Source organism: Hemicordylus capensis, chromosome 3, assembly GCF_027244095.1.
Source record: "Hemicordylus capensis ecotype Gifberg chromosome 3, rHemCap1.1.pri, whole genome shotgun sequence".
Classification (NCBI taxonomy): domain Eukaryota; kingdom Metazoa; phylum Chordata; class Lepidosauria; order Squamata; family Cordylidae; genus Hemicordylus; species Hemicordylus capensis.
Genome location: NC_069659.1, coordinates 220557725 through 220580653, shown reverse-complemented (window position 1 = coordinate 220580653; position 22929 = coordinate 220557725). Strand labels below are relative to the sequence as shown.

The 22929-nt window shown below is 44.2% G+C and overlaps 1 protein-coding gene across 5 annotated transcripts in view; it reads right to left on the bottom strand.

Moving 5' to 3' along the window:
• Positions 1-22929, bottom strand: part of WAPL (WAPL cohesin release factor) — a 96778-nt gene that overhangs the window by 4922 nt on the left and 68927 nt on the right. For all 5 annotated transcript variants that reach the window (XR_008319319.1, XM_053308751.1, XM_053308752.1 and 2 more), the window contains 3 exons: positions 3395-3556; positions 1649-1856; positions 753-841 (listed from right to left, as the gene is read on the bottom strand). Coding sequence is in view for 4 of the 5 variants with exons in the window: in XM_053308751.1 (XP_053164726.1) it covers positions 753-841; positions 1649-1856; positions 3395-3556 (459 nt within the window). In the remaining variant the exon portion in view is untranslated. The remainder of the gene's footprint in view (positions 1-752; positions 842-1648; positions 1857-3394; positions 3557-22929) is intronic.

Sequence of the window (22929 nt, the reverse complement as noted above, 5' to 3'; positions counted from 1 at the left end):
CACAAATAGTATTCTAAAATCCAACTAAGGTGCTACAAAATACTAAAATATTAACTTTTTGCATTCTAACTTATAATACAACAGAAGTCAAAACCTGCGTTAACAGCTTGAAAAAGTCCGGCCTCTCCCCATGGAAATAGCTGCATCAGTGTATTCTGAGGTGGTGTAGTGAAAAGCTTCAAGTAACATACATACTGGCTCTCTCTTCCCCCTTTTCAGTTAAGACTAAGTGTACCAACCAACATGTTTTCAGAGTATTGAGTTGGCATGTGCCCGAAACGTTTTGGAGGCCATTGTAAAGGACTCCGAAATGTTTCGGCGCTGGGGCAGTATTTGGTGTTTTGGCACCAGTGGAGGAAAGGGGTAGTACTTTAAGGACAGGGGAGGGTGTACTCATCTGTTCCTCCCTGCTGCCCCATTCCCCCCGTCTGCCGTGCATGCATGGCGGGTGCACACGCTCTTGCAACTTCCGGCCACTTCCAGCTGACAGGGGGAATCGGGCGGCGGGGGGAGGGGGGAGACGCTGCTGCCTTGAGGAGCTTAAGGTTTACAGAGCGCCAGCGGGGGAAATGCGGCAGGGGGTGGGGTTAATACACCCTCCCCCGCTCTTAAAGTACTACCCCCGCCTGTGCTGAAGACCATTCGTGCACATCCCTAGTATAGAGTACTGACTCCAAGGATCCACTTCAATATCTATTTCAATTCAGCATTTCAGACCCATGTAATAATTATGTAATGACTGGTTTTCTTACTGGACTCTCCTGGCAGAGGCAGCCCAGAAGCAGTGCTGTATACGAGGCCACAATGCAATCTTCCATGTGCTTCCCAGCATGCTGAAGGGCTACAAGTAAACAAGAAGCATATCCATTTCACAAATTCAAGTATCATTTAATCTTACTTTTCTGATCATTCCTAGAGCTGGTATCTTCCCTCAAACACTTATAAAGCAGACACACACACACACACACACACACACACACACACACACACACACACACACGAATTCTACACATGTAAACTTCAGTGATTCTACCCACTCGCTTGGATGCTAGGGCTCTGTAGAATGTAAGTATTGCTCAGATCCATTTGGATTATCGCATCTTTCCTCAAACCTATTTTCAAGTTTAACAGATACGCCAAGGCTCCACAGATACAGGGCAATAAAATAAAAAGGCAGCAGGAACAATTGTGTTCTCAACAATTGTTGGGGTGGAGAAAGAAACACAAATCACAGAACGAAGGGAAACAGATGACTACAGAGAAACTAGGATACACAATGGCTGCTGAAAAACAGGATTTGAGTAAACATTGCCAATATCTGAGCTAGAACCAAGGGGACAAAAGTGAAGGGAAAAGATTGAGGTTAATTTTATCTAAAGTAACAAGAGTTCAATAATACTCTTTTTGGCATTTTATAAGAGGAAGCAGTTTTTTTGTTTTTAAAGAGAAACTAGAATGAGCACAATAAGAGAGCAAAACAAGCACTTTAATCCTTCCTTAACACAACTACGCTTTAGGGCACAAACTAAATCTTGACAACAAGAACCACCAACCACTTTTATATGGAGGTGAAAAAGAGGATTCTAGAATATGAAACTCAAACTTTACTTTAGGCACCACTTTCCCCCTGCCCCCAAGCCACACCTACCTTTATTAAGATCAAGTTCTTCTTCATCTTCCTCCTTCTTATCTTTCTCTTCTGCATTCTCTGGCTTTTCTGTAGAGACCCACTGGATCTCTCCACTGGTTTCCTGCCACTCCCCACTCTTGTCATGTTGTGCAGTAGGAGCTTCTTTAATCAGTTCATCTGTTTGGCTCTCTGCCAACTGTGCTGCTCGTTCACGCTCCAGAAACAACTGAGAGAAAATTCCACTGGTAGTGAGTCATGAGCCCAAATGTTATAAGCTATTTAACTGGCACTAGGTTGACATCTCATCTGCACTGTGTACCTTCCTTTACTTCTATCTTTAGTATTCACCTTTGTAGTGACATTTCATAAAAGAACCAAATGATCACACTATGTTATCAGAGTAGGTGTGCATCATAATACATTCAGCCACAGTCTAGAAAATCTATACAAGAAACCTGAGTAGAATCTGAAGCAGAGCATAAATATCTGGACATACTTCAGTTACATCACCTTTCAATTCATGTTACACAGAATGTCCTGTGATAAATGTTATGCAAGCTCAGCAAAATGTGCTATTTTATGCTAATGAAAAAAATCACAAAGATAAAATATTTACAGCCAGGTTTGGGTCAAAATTCTGTAAATGAATCTCCCCGAAATAGTACAAGATACATACCTATTATCTGCAAATTAATTTTATCACAGTCTGTGCATTACTATTCTTTAACTATTTTACTAATTTATTTTAATCTACTTTTTAGCTAAATGGACTCAATCATTTTCAGAGGCAGATGTTGAGGAGAATCAAAAGATCACCCTCACAATATCTTATTTGGAAGCTTCTCAGATGCATCTGGCTCACCACTCAGATAATATACAGCACTACTTTAGTTATCTTCTATATGCATTAACCCAACTGTCTCCAAAGATGACTGCAGACTGTTTTTCACACTCGCAAATTTGGTTTGAGCCAAATTTGACCCAGTTTATCCTAATAGCACAGATAACACACATGGGTAGTACACATGTGTGTAATAGCGACAACTTAAAATGTTCAGGAAAATGGCACTAGGAGAAAGGGGCAAACTCTCTCCCCTGTATCACCCCTCCAATTCAAATCCTCCTACCTGCTGCAGCTGCCATGAAGAAGAGGAAGCACAAGATTCTGTTCACTGACTTCCCACATCATATATAGTGCAGCTTTCTGCAAGGCAGACATCATCTGCCAAGGCTGCTACCATCATCCTGACTGGTTGAGGACATCTAGTCAAATCAGCATGAGGGCAATGGCAAGTGTTCACCTGCACTTGGTCTGATAGCAAGTGAGTGGCTTGCACACACTCCATGTCCCTTTATTTGCATGCACTGCCTTTTTGGTTTGTACCTTTCTGCTGCTGCCATTTTGGTCAGTCCAATCAAAGTCATCTAGATTTACACCAGTTGCCAAGCTATTCTCTACACTTTGGCTTGTGGACCAGGTGAGGTGTTTCTTACCACGCACAAGAATCAGCCTGCGCTGCATGTTGGCTATGGCCTCTTGCTCAAGGCCATAGCTCAGTTGTAGAGTAGATGATAGCATGCTGAACCATAGGCAGCATCTATATACTAACCTTGAATGAATATCAGTACCCCAAGGACAACAGAAATGTGCTACTTATGAGCAGTTTGGGAGTAGGAAGTAAGTAATCATGCAACATGATTTGTTTACTTTTTGATGAACAAATTGTCACACTGCACATCTTTTGGCAAGAAGGTGCCATTTACCTGCACTAAAGCCTGAACAGCAGCCATCTGTCCAGATGTGTTAAAACTATCATCAGCTTCTCCCAAGCAAAAGGAGTCAAAGGAACATGATGTTTCCATATTCACAAGACAGTGTCGATTTCGTGCACTGTACTCTACCAGATTGATCAGAAGACCCAAACCCTGCAAAAAAAGGCCACAAATAATTAGTACAATCCACTCTGTACATTGTAATCCCCAACTTTGACATGTATTGGGTGTAAGGGTACAATAAGAGGGGACATGTTGCAGCCACATTGCTGAAGTTAAGCACGTCTGGGTCTGGTCAGCCTGGATAAGAGATCACTGAGAAAAACAGGTTGTTCACCTGTAACTTTTGATCTGAAGATGATCCATTGTATTCATAATGAACTGGGGGTTCTGCGCCTGTGCAGGGACATCATGGGCAGACTAACTAGCTCCTTGAAACGCCCACTCCGCCCAGCACGTGCTCCATGCTTCGTTGAAAACAGTGGTTGAGGGCATCACTTCAGTTTCTTGCAGACCGTCAATTACAGACGATTTGACTTATTTCTTAAGTGACCTCTCTAAGTTATTTAAGGTATTTACTCTTGCGGGGATGGCTTGGGAGTGTCTTATGAATACAATGGATCACCTCCAGATCAAGAGTTACAGGTGAGCAACCTGTTTATCTGGATCGTGATCCATTGTATTCATAATAAATTGAGTGATTAGCCAGCTTTAGCCTCTGGTGGTGGGTCCAGTAAACCCTAAGCTATGGCAACACCCTTTTCAATATGCTCCTCCCAAACTCAGCCTGTCTTGCCATCCGCAAGACAATGGCATAATGTTTGATGAATGGCTGCTGAGATGACCAAGTTGCTGCTGAGCAGATATCAGCCATTTGAATCCCTGACAGATGTGCTGCAGATGCAGCATATGCCCTTGTCGAATGCGCCCGAATGGTGCATGGAGGTTCAATCCCCTGCTGTTTGTAGGCATATACAATCAGTTCCACCAACCAATGGGCCAGCCTTTGCTGCAATATAGGGAGACCATTACTCCTTCCTTTATAGGCCACAAATAGCCTCTTTTTCCTTATTGTGTTTGTTTTCTTTAGATAGTATAGAAATGAACGGTGGATATCTAGGGAATGCAGCGCCCTCTCTAAGGCTGTCTCTGGATTCTGGAAGAAGGTTAGTAAGATAATTTCTTGGTTCAAATGAAAGTCTGAAATAATTTTAGGCTGGAAGTTTGGATCTAGCTGCACGACAACCTTGTGAGGGTAGAATTGAGTGTATGGCACGTCCATCCTCAAAGCTGTCAATTCACTCACATGCTTGGCTGTAGTGATCGCTATCAGGAACACAACTTTAAGTGTGAGCAGCTTCAAACTTGCATACTCCAGTGGCTCAAAAGGAGCTTCTGTTAGTGTTGACAGAACTAACAAAAAACTCCAAGGCTCTATTGATTGCTTTACCAGAGAATATAAATTAAGTCCTTTAATGAAACGCTTACACTCCAGATGAGAGAACACAATTGTTCCATCCCACCCCTTGTGCTTTGAAGAAATGGCTGCCAGATGGACCTTTATCAATACGTTTGCTAGCCCTTTCAATTTTAAGGAAATAATGTATAGGAGTACTTGTTTTACCGTGGCCCTTAACGGACGGTAATCGTGTTTCCTTGCATAGCTAGCAGAACACCTCCATTTGCTACTATAATTGCTATGCGTCGACAGACGCCTATTGTTCAATAGTATTTTTTTCTAAAGCCGATCTTCCAAGCAGTCAGGGGCGTAACTATAATAGGGCAAGGGGAGACAGTTGTCTGGGGTCCCACTGCCTTGGGGGGCCCCCAGAGGCAAGTCACATGACTGACTCCCCCAGTTGCGCACCTGCCCAGGCTTCTTTCAGTTGTATTCATCCTCCGAAATTGATATGAGTGTTAAGACCTGGAGCTACCAGAACAGCATGTCTTTCTCTAGTACCATTAAATGACTTGCATCGTCAACAATTTACAAAACCTTTAAAAAAAAAAGTTAGGATGATGTTCTGTTGTGGCACATAGGTGTGTGTGTGTGTGTGTATAAACAAACAAACACACACACACACACGTTTTGTTACCACTATTCAGACTCATTTAAGATGTCTTTACTTCATGAGCTGAGCTTCAGTGAGGGGGGGGGGGGCATTTTAAAATCTTGTCTCTGGGCCTATTCCGACCTTGCTACGCCCCTGCAAGCACTCATCCAGAGTTTTTACATCCGGATGCAGCACTTTTCCCTTTTCTCGAACCAGAAGATGCGAGATGAGTGGAAACCTGTAAAAGTTCCCCTTTGCGAGATGTAACAGCAGAGCAAACCACAGTTGTCTCGGCCACCATGATGTCACCAGTATGCATGTCGTGTTCTCTTAGAATCTGTGCTAGGACACGGTTGTTTACAGGCTGTGGCGGATGAAGGTATAGGATGTTCTTGTTCCACCTGTGTTGCAACGCATCTCCCAGTGATTCCTTACCTATTCCTGCACATGAGCAGAATTTCACACATTTTCTGTTGGCAGCAGTTGCAAATAAGTCCACTGCTGGATGACCCCACATGTTGAAAACCTTCTGGAGACAGGAGTTCTTGATCTCCCACTCATGGTGTTGATCGTACTGCCATGTTGACTTAGGCTGTTGGCCAGAACACTGTCCACGCCTCTTATGTGTATGGCCACTGGATATATAGCATGAGCAATGCACCACTCCCAAATCCTCATGCTCAGGGCTCATGACGACGCAGACAGCATGTCTCCTTGTTTGTTGAGGTATGTAATGGTTGTCGTATTGTCCTCCTGTACCTGCGTCACTGTGTTCCTTAGCATGGGTTTGAATGCTTTTAGAACCAGAAACAGCGCTTGTAGCTCTAAGTAGTTTATATGTTGCTGAGCTTATGGCTTGGACTACTTCCCCTGAATCTGATGATCTCCACAATGCTCTCCCGAACCCACTAGGGAGGCATCTGATGTCACCCACTGAGTTGGTGTTAAGGATGTGAACGGAACTCCCCCCCCCCCGCAAAGATTTTCCTCTGCTATCCACCAATGAAGGGAGTCCAACACTGAGTGTTGAGCTGTCTCGGATTGCATATAAACTGCTGAGCAAGACTCTTGATCTACTGACAACGCTCCACAGGTAAGTATGCTCTCTTTGTGCCCATGTCCAGAATAGCCCCAATGAAACTCAGCCGTTTCTGTGGCTCCAACCTCGACTTCTTCCAGTTGATATTGATTCCTAAATCCTGCAGCAGCTGAATCACAGATTCGATCTGTGAAACTAACTCTTCTTTGCTGCTGCTGACCAGAAGCTAATCATCGAGTATGGGTAGACCACAAGCCCCTGTGTACGTAAATAGGCTACCACTACAGCCATGACCTTTGTAAAAACATGTGGGCACGTCGACCATCCGAAGGGCAAGGCTGCATATTGGTACACAACATTTCCCACCGTAAATCTGAGGTATCTGCGGTGATCCTCCTGAATCCCACATGAAAATAGGCATCATTTAAATCTAACATTGCTACCCGCTCCTCCCTGCTTAGGAAGCATAGAATTGCCTGCAATGTCACCATTCTGATCTCCCGGGCCCAAACAAACCAATTGAGCCCCTGAAGATCCATGATTGCCCTGATTCCTCCATCCCGCTTCAGAATTTGAAAGTAGCAGGAGTAGAACCCGGACAACTTGTCTGTCCACTGCACTGGTACAATCGCCTGCTTCTCGAGAAGCACCTGCACCTCCTGTAGAAGCACTGGTGTGGCCTTGGTGTACTTCAAGCCCGTGAATGGTGGTAGACTCTTGAACTCTATTCACATACTCAGTCTGTATTATTCTGAGTACCCATGATCTGATGTTATGTTTTGCCATGCTTGGGCATGGCTTGCCAACCGGATGGTGTTGTTGGCAACTACGAAGCAGATGTTGGGTGCTTTGGCAATTTGTTGATGTTGATTGTGCAGTGGACTGACTGTTGAATCAAAGACACTGCTTGGCATTGTCCTTGTTAGAATGGACATTCTGATTTTTATTCCTTTGTCCAAACCCCTTAGATCTTTGGAAGGGTCTATACTGCCTCTTAAACTCCCTTCGGTCTTGGTATTTAAAAGGTCTCTGGTGACCATATGTGCGGTTACACGAGCCCAACGCCAATGAAGAGGCCATGAATGTCTTGGCTGTGTATTTTGATTTTTTAAGAGATTCCATTGTGGAATTTGTTCCTTCGTTAAATAACCCCTTGCCGTCGAAAACTAGGTTTCCCACACATTCCCACATGCCCTGCTGTAGCATCGTGAACCTGAGCCAAGCAAAACGGCGCATGGTAACCGCTGTCACCATAGCTCTGGTCTCTGTTTCAGCAAGATGTTTGAAGGCACTGAGCTGCTGCCTTGTAACAGAGGTTGTTTTTTCATACAGCTCTGAAAATCTATCTTGAAACTCTTCTGCAGTCATTTTTGTAGAATCCTCTAGTAGGGTATCCCACAAAAAGTGGTTATAGAGAGCCATGCAGGCTGCATAATTTGCAATTCTAACTGCCAGGCTGGACATGGCATATCTTCCTGCCCAATAAATCTTTTTCCCCTCCTTGTCGGAAGGTGTTGCATGGCGATGACCTCCCTTTGAAGATGTGTAGATGTTAGTAGAACATCCCATGCTGTCTTGGCTGCTTTAGTGAGGGATAAGGGATAAGGGGTGTGAAGACTTAGCTGCTGCCATCATGTTGTAAACTGGATCTTTCAGCTCCGTCTCTGGCAGTGTTAAGTCCATATCTAGGGCTTCAGTGATCTCTCTAATAAGAGCACGATAAGCTTTTAGCAATAGCAATAGCAATAGCACTTACATTTATATACCGCTTTATAGCCGGAGCTTTCTAAGCGGTTTACAATGATTTAGCATATTGCCCCCAACATTCTGGGTACTCATTTTACCGACCTCGGAAGGATGGAAGGCTGAGGTCTTTTAGGTCTTCAAATGGAGATGTTGACAGCCTCTGAGGTACATCTGAGGGTAGATCTGATCAGAGACTAGCCCTGCCAGAATCCAATTCAGCAGACTCTGAAGAATATCCCTTGGCCTCAGTGGATGAAGGCAATTGTGGAGTCGGAGGAGGGATTGTTTCCCTCTTCCGCTTACCAGACATTTTCACTTGTACTACTGGAGTCTGAAATGACTCGAGGAAAGGTGCACATGGTTGCAGCGGTTTTAGTGGCTGAGTCTGGTCAGCTGCAGAAACTGTTGGTACAGCTACAACCTCAGCCACCTGTATAGCAGTATTAAGAAGCACAGGGAAACGTTTGAGCAGCTTGTGTTGCAACAGCTACAAGAACAGGCCCTGAATGGCGAATTGGTTCTTGATGAGCCAGAATAGGCTGGTGTACAGGTTCTTGCTGAGCCTTCCAACGGAGATAATCTGCCTAGTCATCAGGCAGCATGTGCCTAAATCCACAGGAGTGCATAATTTCTCTGTGAAAAGGCCGAATCGTTGGCAAATGAAGCCCCTGTGAAATATTATATTGGCTAGGGGCCTTCCATGTCAGAGGTACAAATGTTGCAGATGTGCTAGAAGTCACAGCTGGCCCCACAGTCGCTCTAGGTCTTAATAATCCTGACACCTCCTGCACTGGTCGTTCAGCCCCATGTATTTTCGTAACTTGCAGAGGTGATAATGAGGGTGTCTTTGGAGGTAGACCTGGGTCATCATCCACATCCTGTTCCACATCAAGTCCAGTGCTCAGAAATCCCTGAGGTCGACCCTGACGGCGTGCTATACGTCTAGTCTAACAGCTCCAACTGAGGAAGTCACCTCATCTTTATCCAGATTGAATTCCTCATCCTGGTCATAATCATAATAAGTGCCCACTACGAACACCTCCTACCACTGAGCTGCTCCTTTGAGGGGTTGTAGGAGATTGCACCAGAGTTTGTGCTGCTGAGAGAAGAAGATGTCTTCTTGATGTCAAGGTTGGGTTCGCCGTCAACACCCTTGGCACCATGTCGAAAGTTGCCGACATTGACGCTCTCGATGTCGTGCCTCTTGGCAAGGCCATCGATGTCGGTATGGATACCAACACTGAAGTCTTCAGTACCGAGATAATCCATATTGGACTAGATGTAGACATGGATATCTGCGTCTCCCATGCCAAACTGCATTCCTGCATCAATGTGGGTGATGGCGTTCCACTAAGTGTAGCACTATGGTGCTTCTTTGTGGGCGGCGAAGCACCTTCCTGCTCCGACTCTCGCCTCCACTTCTTTTCCTTGTGTCTGTGCGATTCTGTCGACACTTCCTTCGGTTTTTTGAAATCTGGCTCCGACACCACGGTTTTAGACTGCTCCTTGGAAGCTCCGTAGGCACTCGATACCGAGGCCGGTACAGAGATAGAAGCTGACGTCAAAGAGTGACTGTCTCTGAGTCGGTGGCCAATGCGCCTGGTCATAAAGTGCCGCCCGTAGACACAGAGCTCTATTTTTCAAAGTTTGCTTAGAAAACGAGCAACAAGTTTTACAAGATAATGTATTGTGCTGTTCTCCGAGACACAAGCATGAGTCATGATGGTCTGTAGAGGGCAATTTAATGCAACACTCTACACAAAGGACAGGGCCAACCGGCTCTGCATCTGGCCAAATTCACAAATTGTCTCTCAAGTCAGTTTGTATTCTTAGTAGAATCGTGCAGCAAAGAGTAGTCAAGGAAGTTAAATCTAATTTTCTTTGTTTTTCTTTCTAGTTGAACAGAGGAGCTACCACCGAGGTATAAACACTTAGGCAGTCAAACAAAAACTCAAGAAGTGACACCCACAACCGCCATTTTCAATGAAAGCATGGAGCACGTGCTGGGCAGAGTGGGCATCTCAAGGAGCTACCGTGTTTCCCCGAAAATAAGACAGTGTCTTATATTAATTTTAGCCCCAAAAAATGCACTAGGGCAATTAGCGGTACATCAGAAATTACTGCTAGGTCTTACTTTCGGGGAAACAGGGTAGTTAGTCTGCCCGCAAGGTCCCTGTGCAGACACAGAACCCCCAATTCATTATGAATGCAATAGATCACGATCCAGATCCCATAAATGCTGCCTTTAGTTCCATGATGCAAATAAAGTTATAAATTTAATATAAAAATATTATTCTCCAAAAGCTGAGTTGCTCATAAAAATGCCCTTTTTGGCAACTGCAAGTAGCTGCAAATGCAAGTAATATGCCCTTATCCAATTCTTTGGTGTCCCCCGAAAGCCACTGTAAAGCTGAAAAGGGGCAATTAAAGTGATTTAAAGGCTGGAGCACTTTGCCTATAGATAAACACCACACATTTGAGACTTGTTAAGTTTGTTTTTTGTTTTGTTTTTCAAAGGCAACAGTGGGGAGGGGGGCACAACACATTTTTATAAAATTATGACCGAGGAAAAGAGTTTCTCCCTCTCTCATCCAATGAAACTGACTGGCAGGAGAAAGAGTATTTTTCTTATATAATGTACACTTGATTAATGGGAATTGCTGCCACAAGATGTGGCAGTGGTTACTAATTTAAACATAGAAACAAATTCATGAAATCTACCCACATCTATGTGAAACTTCCAAGTTCAGAGGCCATGGACCTTTAATAACCAGTTTCTGGGGGAAAGACTATTGGCTTTATGGCCTACTTGTAAGTTTTCCAGAAAATTCTGGTTGACTACTGGGAGAAATACAACACTGAACTCAATGGACTTTTGGTCTGATCCAATAGAGCTCTAAACATAGAACACTATTGACTTGAGGCAATCTCTCACAACCCAGACAGATCATTTCTATTGTACATGGACATCTTAAATCACTAATGAAACCAACTAATGAAATGCTTAATGTCCCAACAAGTGGTTTTGTCAGCTTGGTGTGCTTTTATCACATACACACTCACCATAGTTTACATATATATTGTACAGCTGCAAAGCCTACAAGTCATAATTAGGCACAGAACCACATAGTAGCATTTTAAAATATGTGATCATTTTTTTCAGAAAGTTACTTTCTACACATCCTTAAGTAAACCAGAAGCAAAAGAAAATTAATCTTAGCTTAAAACCCCATGAGGGCTGGAATTCATGCAGATTTTGCCAGGAGAGCCCTCCAAGTTGGCCCTGACTTGCACTTGAAAATGAATTTGTGTCAATTCTATCTTTACCAAAATGTTACCGAGCAGAAAAGGTTTAGTACTACATGCTTGCAGATTTGGAACAATAATCTTTAACTATGAGTGCAAGCATTAGTATCAACTCCATACAGCTTTGAATGTCAGAAGCACTGACTCATCAAAACCACAAAAACGCCCTGTATCAAATTGATACTTAGTAGTAAGACAGTCAAATCAAGATATGCCTAGGTATCTGATCTTTTTTTTTTTAAAGGGGTGGGCAGGGATGCAATGTAGCAATCTGATCAACATTCTATTTAAAATAACCAAAATGAGAGTTTTGAAGATTCCTTTTTAAAAAGTCAGATGCTTTATTCTTACTGTCTTTCTGTCAAGTATCAATGAATTCAATGGGACTCAACAGAAACATTTAGAAAATCAACTTTAATTTACAGCATTTACATATTGCTTTATCATCTGAAACAGTTTGACAAATAGTGAAATAATTAAATAAAAACTCTACAGCACTAAAAAGCAATCTACATTTACAGTGTGTAGGAATTATTTATACCCAAGATTATCTGTTAGCCTTCCTTGGCCAGAGCTAAGCTATGGGCCTCAGGTTCGTGTTCTGCTGTTTGCTCTTGTGCTCCACATAGCAAATTCTTACAAGTATAAAACTAGAGGATGCAAATTAGGCCTGTGTGTGTTCAGAAGATTCGGATTCAACCTAATCCAATTTGGCAATATTGGATATCAGATTGGATTTGGAATTCAAATCCAAATCCCAACTTAAATTTGGATTTCCCCCCATGGTGGTCAATGGGGAAATTGAAAGAAAATCACTGGTTGGTCCTGGAGCACTGAAACTTGCCACAAATATGGGGAAGGAGGTCAGGGCCCCCTGTAGTGAATTCAAAGAGAATTGGTCAATCCCTTGATTGTTGGTGAATTTTTTTTTTGGGGGGGGGCGGCTAAACTGTGCAATCTGGTAGGTTTCAAGCCAGAACTTTTCAAACACTTCTGAAACTGAAGACCCTCCTTGGACCATCATTCCACCCCCATGTGGAGGAATCTGCCCCTTGCCTTCATAAAATGGGGCAACCTTTTATATTTCTGGAATCTGGCACATATGAAGTCCACATTGGCAAGAATATTTTTTTCAGAGCTATGGGTCAATCCTCTGGTTTCTGGTAATTTTTTTTCTCTTTCTCTTTAAAATTTCTCTTTAAAAAGAAAGAAAGAAAGAAAAGAAAAATTTCTTTTAAAAAGAAATTTCTCTTTAAAAATGGCTAAAAAATGGCTAAAAATTGCTTAAAAAGAACATTGGTTACTCACTGTGAAGGCTTCTTCTTATTACTGGATTCCATGACATCTCTGTGGGTTAACCGTCCCACGTGCTCCAGAGGGCAGGACTTGAGTTAATTAGCTAGAGGCTTTATAAGCCCAGGGAAGGGTAACCCCTCCCAGTTCTGATCAGCAAGGTCAAGATTCGGAGATAGGCAAAGTAAGAAGACAGGACAAAAATGCAGACCAGTAGATGCAGATGCCCCAATGGGTGGGTTGAGATGTCCTCGAATCCAGCAAGAAGCAGCACTCATGGTGAGTAACCAATGCTGCTGGATGAGGACATCTCTGTGGGACATGCCACTGCTGAAAACCCCGGGTGGGAGCATCAGCGTCTACCGGGGCAGAAGAATGTGTTGCAGGCCCTGTCTGCTGAATGCTGCTTGAGAGGAGCAATGCAGATTGAGCTTATAGTGTCTAGTGAAAGTAGATGAAGAGGACCATGTGGCTGCTCTGCAGATTTCTGCTAGCGGTACATTAGTAGAGATGGCGGCAATAGTAGAGTGTGTAAAGATCTTGAGAGGAGGGTGCAGGTTCTATACTGCATATGCTAATATTATATATGCCTTAATTAGGAGTGTGCATGGTTTGGTCCGGCACAATTCAAAAGACCGCCAGACCGGTCCGGAGGTCCAGATGGGCGGGGGACTCTTGCTTTAAGCGGGGGTGGTGGTACTCCCCCCCTGCTGCTCTTTCCCCCTCCGGCGCTGTGTCATTTGAAAAATCTTCTTGGGGCGGCAGAGTTCCTCTGCCGCCCCTTCCCCCGTCGTTGTTTGTAAAGCCTTCAAAGAGACGAGCGCTAGCGGCACGCATGCGCCCTCCGCGGCGCGCGCACTTGTCTCTGACGCGCATGCCGTGACGAAGATTTTTCAAATGATACAGCACCGGAGGGGGAAGAGTGGCGGGGGGGGAGTACTACCACCCCCCGCTTAAAGCAACAGTCCCCCCCGTGCAGGACCGGGGGTGCATCAGACCATGCACACCCCTAGCCTTAATCCATCAAGCAATGGTAGGTGCAGATACTCTGGCCCATGGAGGCTGGAAGGAAAGATGAACAAGGCATCAGTGGTTCTGAACAACACTGTGCAATTGAAAAAGGTCTTCCAAACAGCAGTGCATGCCCAGTTTATGCCATTGTTTTTCCAAGGCATGTACAGGTTTTGGATAGAAAAATGGTAGAATGGCATCTTGCGAGTGGTGAAAAATCAATGGGACTTTTGGAAGGATGGATGTTCTGTATAAGCCTGACTGAGTCTTGAGAGAAAACGCAAAAGTTTGGATTCGCTGATAAAGCTCTCAGCTCTGAGTTGTCTGGTTGTGGTGATGGCTACTAGTAAGCAATGTTCTCTCTCATTTTTTCAACTGTGAGCAGAATGAGCTTTGTTCTGGGCGGCAGTATGCGCACACATGCATTCAGAGTGCCTTTCAAGAACTCCCATTGGCCTTAGAAGAGCGTTGAGGGTTCTCACACTGCACGGAAGACGGTCTGGAAATCAATTATAACAAAACTAAAATAATGGCCTTTGCTAGGAGGCCCAAGATCCATTCCTGGAGGATCAAGGGACATAAAATTGAACAAGTGACTCATTTTAAATACCTGGGCGTAGTCTTTCACTCAAGTGGCTCCAGAAAAGCCTACCGAGATAATGTGGCCTTAAATGCTCAGCAAAGCTCCTCCGCTATTCTTCAATTTATGCGACCAAGAGGAAGCCACTATGTCCCTGCAGCTCTTGAACTGTTCCAAGCCAAGTCTTTAGCCTAACTACTCTATAGAGCTCAATTGGGTCCTTTTCCCAATATCGTGACTTTGGAACGAGTACACTGCATGTACCAAGATGTGTCTCCAATGCTACATTATGCCTGGAGAAAGGCCTGATCAAGATTAAGGCTAGGGTGTGGGTGGCCACCCTTTCCTATTGGCTTAAACTACCCCTTAGTCCAATTGGAGAGGAGAGCTGGTCTTGTGGTAGCAAGCATGACTTGTCCCCATAGCTAAGCAGGGTCCGCCTTGGTTGCATATGAATGGGAGACTTGATGTGTGAGCACTGTAAGATATTCCCCTCAGGGGATGAAGCCGCTCTGGGAAGAGCAGAAGGTTTCAAGTTCCCTCCCTGGCTTCTCCAAGATAGGGCTGAGAGAGATTCCTGCCTGCAACCTTGGAGAAGCCACTGCCAGTCTGTGAAGACAATACTGAGCTAGATAGACCAATGGTCTAACTCTGCATATGGCAGTTTCCTATGTTCCTATGTTGGTCTTGCCCCTCTAACCCTTCATGACGATTACCATTCTATAAGGGCTCAGGCAATCGAGATGAAATTAGCTACTCTGGGCCTCGCCCCTCTGTCCCTGATCAACATGGGATACTATCAGGCAAAAGCTACCATCAAACAACGTATCACAGACACTGAGCGCCAAGCGGACCTCAGCAGTGCCCCCAAATTTTGTATAAGTGAGGAGCTTAGATATATGGCCTCTCTGGCAACATACCTTTCTCAACTGGAGGCCCCAAACCATAGAAGGGCGTTCACTCTGCCCTGCTGCCATGGTCTCACTCAGCAGTAATAGAGGACTTATACAGAAAGATCCCGTATGCAGAGCGACTATGCCCCTGTGGCTCAGAACAAATTGAAACCACCGAGCATATGCTTCTATAGTGCCTTTTCTACAAAGACATTTGTGCTGCCCTTATTTCTCCACTGCTGAACACGCGTATGGGTCGTATGAGTTACTTCTATATTCAATTGCTGCTATCTGACTCTAACCCCCCGTCCACCACCACAAAAATCGTTGCCAAGTTCTGTGCGGCTGCGATTGGCATCCGGTGAGAGATGATAGCTGATGGGCTCCCCTAATCTGATTCCTGATAATACTCCCCTCCATATTCTTTGTATCAAACAACTTGCACTATGGCAGTGCATAATATTTTATTAGATTAATGTAGTGTAACTTCACCACTTAAGTGTATTTTAGTGTAAAAGTTACACTGAATTACACTAAATGGTAGAGTACACTAAAATACACTTAAGTGGTGAAGTTACACTACATTAATCTAATAAAATATTATGCACTGCCATAGTGCAAGTTGTTTGAACACTTTTAGTAATACTCCAATTTATGGTAACCATTATAGTTTTAATCAATCTTAATTTTATATTTAGCTTTTTACTACATATGTAATTACTTTCCGCTATATTACTATTACTATTTAAATCTCCCTTTTATTCTATCTGTGCATTTTATTATGGAAAAGTAGGTTTAGCAGTTTTAGTTACTTAGTAGTGTAGCTTGTTTCTTTTAAATTGTAATTATTTTAAATTCTAGCTTTTTCACAATAGCTATCATCATAGCGCCATCATATTTACAATTACCTCTAGCAACATGTAACCTTTCTCTAGTATTACCTTCATTTAATGTGTAATTTTATGCTGGTCTCTGACCGTAATAAAGGCTTATGTATGTATGCATGCATTCAGTGTGGGGACTTCCTGAGTCAGCCTGAGCAGGATCTAAAATTAACTGAGCGGACATCAAAAAAAATATGTGAGTGCATGCACTCGTGCACACCTTAAAGGGAACACTGCTAGGAAGGCAAATTTGGACAAGAGGAGGTGTAGATTATATCAAACGCACTGGTTCAAAAGAAGCAGTATGAAGGACACATAGCACCCTGTGTAAATCCCATGATGGAAACCTGTGTACAACTGGCAGCAACTTGAGTGAAGCTCCTTTGAGAAAGCGCTTGAGATGTGGGTGAGATGAAAGACATGTTTTGGAAAGATAGAGGTGCCAGTGCCACTGCTTGCTGTTTCAAGGTGTTAGATGGGAAGCCTTGGTCTCACCCTTCCTGCAGGAAAAATAGCAACTCTGGCAATCCACAGCGCTCAGCTGCCAGTCTACGATGTCGGCACCATCAGACGAAGACCCACCATGTGGATTGGTATATTCTGTTTATGAAATCCCTCCTAGAGGCGAGGATGGGGTCCAGGACTTGCAGAACATACCCGCAGCATGTCAGGATGTTCTGTTCAGTCGCCAAGCAGCAAGCCTGAACCACGCGTGATGTAGAATTGGACCCTGCAGAAGGAGGTCTGAGATTATTGGAAATAAACAGGGCCCCTTGACTGCCAGTTATTGATGTCTGCAAGCCACAGGCAATGTGGCCAGTGTGGTGCCACTAGAAACACTTGGGCCCTGAGTAGCCAGATCCTGTGGAGGCAGTGGAAAACCAGAATTGGTAGAAAGGTGTAGAGCACCTCCTTGGTCCAGGAAGCAGAAAGAGTTTCCACTGCCTCCACACCCTCACAGGGGAATCGGGAGAAAAACTTTGCTAGTTTCAAGTGGCGCAGCGGGAAAATGATTGACTAACAAGCAGAAGGTTGCCGGTTCGAATCCCCACTGGTACTATATTGGGCAGCAGTGATATAGAAAGATGCTAAAAGGCATCATCCCATACTGCACGGGAGGAGGCCATGGTAAACTCCTCCTGTTTTCTACCAAAGAAAACCAAAGGGCTCTGTGGGCGCCAGGAACTGAAATCGACTTGACGGCACACTTTACCATTAGTTTCAAGTTGGTCGGTAAGGCAAACAGGTCCACTTGAGGATGCCATAGGGCACGTGTCAGGTGTTCGAATGCCTCTGGGAGTAGGTTCCACTCCACTGGGTGGACTTCTGCCTGAGCCAGTCTGCTTGCATGTTAAATGACCTGCTCACATGGTGTGCAATCAGGGATGTCAAGTGCCACTCCACCCATTGTAGAAGCAGGACTGCTTCAGAGTGTAGGGACTGAGATCTCATACCCACTTGGTGGTTCATGTGAGCCTTGGCTGTGATGTTGTCCATATGTATCAGGACATGCCAGTTCTGTAGGATTGGTTGGAATGCTAATACAGCCAGCCAGATAGCCCTGAGCACCAAACAGTTTATGCTGTGGCTCCTTTCCTGAGGGGACCATCATCCCTGGGCACAATACTGAAGGTAGTGTGGGCCCCCCCGCAATCCCAACAAGCTGGCATTGGTAGGCACTATGATTTCTGGCGGATCTAGGAAGGTTTTGCCATGGGAGATGAAACTGTTGAGTCCACCACTGGAACGAATGCAGGACTTGTGGGGTGACCCCGACCTTGGTCATCTGGCATTGTGATATTCGGTTCTGGTAAGTCAGAAGAAACAATTGAAGTGGATGGAGGTGGGAACGCACTCAGGGTACTGTGTTCATGGATGCCACCATCAGGCCCAGAAGTTTTGCCAAAGTAAGAAGAGAAACTTTCTTGGAGATAGAAATTTGTTGTATGAGAGGTGAGGGTCTTGATGCATTCCCATGGTAGAATAAGGCAATCTTGGGTGGTGTCTATTATCACCCCCAAGTGGTGTAGGCTTGTGAAAGGTGTGAGGTGGCTCTTTGTCTTGTTCACCATGGTTTTGTAGGGTATGCAGCACAAGATGTTTGTCTAATTTCCCACTGTTTAGGGATGATGGCTTGATGAGATCATCCAATACGTGAAGGTCCTTATCTTCTGGAGGCAGAAGTGTGCCAACAGGGGTGTGAGGATCTTTGTGAATACTTGAAGGGCCAATGAGAGGGTGAACAGAAGTGCCCTCTAGTGAAATGTTGACCTGCACATCTGAAGCAAAGAAGCAGGCAAATCACTGGATGTATGGGTATGTGCAGGTATGCCTCTGAGGTACACTGATGCCATGAAGTTGGGGTGTTGAAGAGCTTCCACTATGGAGCAAAGGGTCTCTATCTGGAACTTCCAGCACCAGACAAACCTTTTTAGCTATTTTAAATCTACGACTGCTCTTAGTGATCCATCTTTTTGAGCACAGTAAATAAAATTAGATGCCCTCTCCCCTTTAATAGCTCTATGGTGGCTAATAAAATCAGATGTTGAACGGCATGGAGGACACTGGAGTGTTTGCTAGGCAAATGTGACCTTGGTGTTGGTAGAAAGTGGTTGTTGGGGAGGGCAGTAACTTCTATTTTGTAGCTGTGTTGTATGGTGTTTAAGACCCACGTCTGAGGTGGGTCCCAGGAGTGGAAGAAGTGGGACAAAGCCTCCCACACCAGTTGTGGGCAGTCAGTAGGATGGTCTGGGTTTGGGTTGTGATCCAAAGTCTTGGTTGTGTGTTCTGGTGGCGGCACAGTATTTGTTCCAAAAGTAATGTTGTGGCCTGTTATCTCTGTCTCATTGCCTAAAGGAGGAATGAAATGGATGAAAAGACTGAAAGGGCTTGTGTGGAAGCCTCCTGTCCTCCCTGTGAGGAGCAGAAGGAAGGGCCTCCTTTTTGTCCTTTGTTTCTATAAGGATCTTCTGAAGAGCCTCATCACTAAAATGTTTAGTAGCTCTGTAGAGTACTGTGGCTAGATTATTGTGCAACGTAGGGTCTACTCGCCAATGTTTGAGCCACAGCAAGCACCTGGCAACCACCACAGATGCTGTAGAATGTGATGTAGAGCGAATCGAATCCAGTGTAGCATCAGCTACAAAGACATGAGCTTTTTAAATCTTTAATAACATCTGCTTTTGGCATATAATCTGAGAGGGGAGACAGGAGTGACTCATCTAGTCAAAGCAACAATGCTCTAACCATGATAGAAGCTGCCGAGGATGCACGAATAGCCAGTGAAGAGGCCTCATGCCCTCTCTTTATGTCAGCCTCAATTTTCTTTTCATTGGTGTCTCTGAAAGTGCTGTCTCCATCACAAGGAAGTATTGCACTAGACAGTAAAGCTCCCACTGGCATATCAGTGGGGAGCATCTGAAACATTTCTGAACCTGGCTGCCTAAGTCCATAAAGTGTATTCACTAGCTGTATGGGCTTTCTATGTACTGCTGGTGCTCGCCACTCTCATTTTATTGTCTCTGTAAAGGAGTCTGGGAATGAAAAAAGTAATTCATGTGGCCTTAGGAGTTGGGAAGATTAAGGTTTCCCTGGAAGGAACCAGCTGTTCTCTCTGGGAAGACTGTTGTACACACAGAGTGTTTTGGCCTTGTGGAAAAGGTAGGGAAAGTCCTCAGCGATAAAAAAACCTCCTAGAGAAGAACTCAAGATTTTGGTCATCTGACCATTCACCCTCTTCTTTGGAATAAGGCCCAAGTCAGGGTTATCTGGTACATCTACAGGACTTTCAATATTGTCAATGGGTCCTGGCTTAGAAGGATTAAGGTCAGGACCCCATGGGTGGTGTCAGGTGAGTCATATACAGAAGTGGCTGAAGAATGGTATGGCAAGGCCTGATACCCCTTAGCCTTGTCTTGCTTTTTTGTCTTTTTGGGCCTCTTGGACCTCAGACTTTCTACATCTATATTTTTTCTCAGATGGCCCCTCTGATGAAGAAGAGGAAGTAGAATCAATATATCCCTCTTTTTAGTGGATTTGTTATGGTGTTGTTGTTGCATAGATTAATTAATTAGAGCCAACTAATGAATCAAAAATAATTAAAGCTAATTAAATTGATTAAATATTCATGTCTATGTACACTGATTTGAGACCTCTTGTTGAAAAGTAGTACATAAATATTCATAGTAGTTGTAGAAGACAACTTATCAATGACATTCTGTAAATGCCATCTTACCCGAAAGGGCAGCAGAGTGGATTTTTTTTTCCTTTGGGCACGAGAATGTGCCTCAATTTCCCTTGTCACTCCTATCCAGGGATAGTAGGAGAAGGAGGGAGGGAAGAAAAGGAAAGGGGTAAAGAGGGGACTTTTTTTTTTTTTAAGTTAAGGATGAGAAAGGAGGCTGACTAGGAAGCCAAAGAGTAAAGAAAATTAGCAAGGGAGATCATGAGGTAGTAGCTGAGAGGGACAGGCTTGGCTGAAATCTGGAGTCTGTCTCTGGAGCAAAGGCAGGACTGGAAGAACTGGGAGAAGTTACCCTTCCCTGGGATTATAAATCCTCTAACTAATTAAGTCCTGTCCTCTGGAGCATGTGGGAAGGTTAACCCACGTAGATGTCCTCATCCAACAGCAGAGAAATTGTGCAATCTGGCTTGTTTCAAGCCAGAACTTACAAAATGTTCTGGATCTGAAGCCCCTCCTAGGACCATCATTCCACCCCCATGTGGAAGAAAAAGGACATTCCTTGATTGTATATTAATTTCCCCCCTCCCCATTGCAGGAGCAGGCAGACCCTTTGAAAGGGATTAGAAGGACGTCACACCCTATATCTCTTAATGGCTAGCAGGGAAAATGAGAAATTCTTTCTAATCACAAAAACAGAAACATTCAAAATTCGTTCATTTTTACTGTGTGTTTCTGCAATGGAGAAGACAAAAGATATACAAGCAAAAGAATGTCCTTGTTCCTCTACATGGGGGTGGAATGATGGTCTTAGGGAGGGCTTCATAGCCAGAACTTTTTGTAAGGTTCTGGCTTGGGGGGGGAGCCAGTTTTAGCCCTTTCCCCCCAATTTTTAGGTTCCTCCCACCCCCCCAAAAATCAGACCCAGAGCCTTGAAAAAAGCAGCAGAGTCCTGCCAATGTGGACTTTATGTGCCAAATTTCATACCTATATGCCCATCCATTCTGGAAATATAAAAGGAGGAAAAAAGGGGCATGCTGTTATCCCTTTTCATGAAGGAAAAAGGGAAGATTTCTCCACATTCTGGTGCAATGATGGTCCAAGGAGGGTCTCCAGTAAGCTTTTTTGTAAAGTTCTGGCAATCTCAAAAACTCACCAAAAATCAGGGAGTTGTCTTCCAGTTCCAGACCCATTATCTTCAAGTTTGTTATAGAGGGCCCTGACTTCCTTCCCCATGTGTGGAAAGTTTCAAGGCTCTGGGACTAACTAGTGATGTTTAGTGATCTCTCTCTCTCTCTCCCCACCCCCCCGCCCCATTTCCCCATTCACCTCTATGGGGAAGTATCCTATTCTATTTTGCTAATGCCAAAGTATTTCTGAAATTCATTTTGATATAGTAAAAAAAATGGATTTCAACTATTTTGGATAAAATCCAAGCTTTTTAATCCAATTTCCACAGGCCTAATGCAAATACCACTACAGAAACCAGTCACCTATTATCTTAGTGCAGAGATTCTCAAACCTTTTGACATAGTGACTCCCTAAAGTAACATTTGTTAAGTGAATCTCTCCCCATGATTAAAGCTAGTATTTAAAAATTAGGATTAGATTCAAATCCTAATCTGAACACTAGTTCTAATTTTTTGAATTAAAAACTACACCAATTTAAAAAAGGTATCCCTCTGACTTTTGTAGCTTGATCCAAGTAAGATATAGAAAAGCTTTCAACATTAAGTTCTTGTTTTGGGACTCCAAAATGCACACAGAGTCTTTGGTTTTCTGTCACCAAAGCCCGCAAAACCTGAGAGCAGGTCCAGCAGAGGTGCTTCTTTGGTTGATGGGCTGGACGAAAGCCTTGCTCATCTTCTGAGAGGAAACTTTTTTTTGGCTGTTCAGCAAACACACTACTACTGCTGTATTTGCCCTTGGATGATATTAGGGAAATAGACATTTTGAAAGACCCTAGAGGGCCATTCCCTCCCTATACCAGATGGAGAAAGCCAATCCCAGGATAATTGCTGCCATAGTATGGTAGTTGGAGGAGTGAGGGTGGGTTCTTAAATTCCAACTCAACACTGGTGTACAGGAGGGCTGGGCAAGAGGCCTGGAAACTGTAGTTCCTCCCAGAGATTTTCCCATGTCTCTTCAGCCTCCACAGACCCTCCTGGCATTCCCTCCACCTGCCCAGCCTCCCAGTGCTGGGTCGGGAATTAAATCAGTGCAACTACTGTGCTACCTGCAGTAACTGTCCTAAGGTCAGCTGCCTCGATGTGGGAAAGGGAATGGCCCTCTTGGGTCTTCCAAAATGTGTGAAAGCCCAGATCCAGTTGACAGCATGGTGTAGTTAGAGTGCTGGACTAGGACCAGGGAGACCCGAGTTCAAATCCCCATTCAGCCATGATACTTGCTGGGTCTCTGGGCCAGTCACTTCTCTCTCAGCCTGACCTACTACACAGGGTTGTTGTGAGGAGAAACTTAAGTATGTAGTGGGCTCCTTGGAGGAAGAGCGGTATATAAAATGTTCATCATCATCATCTGCA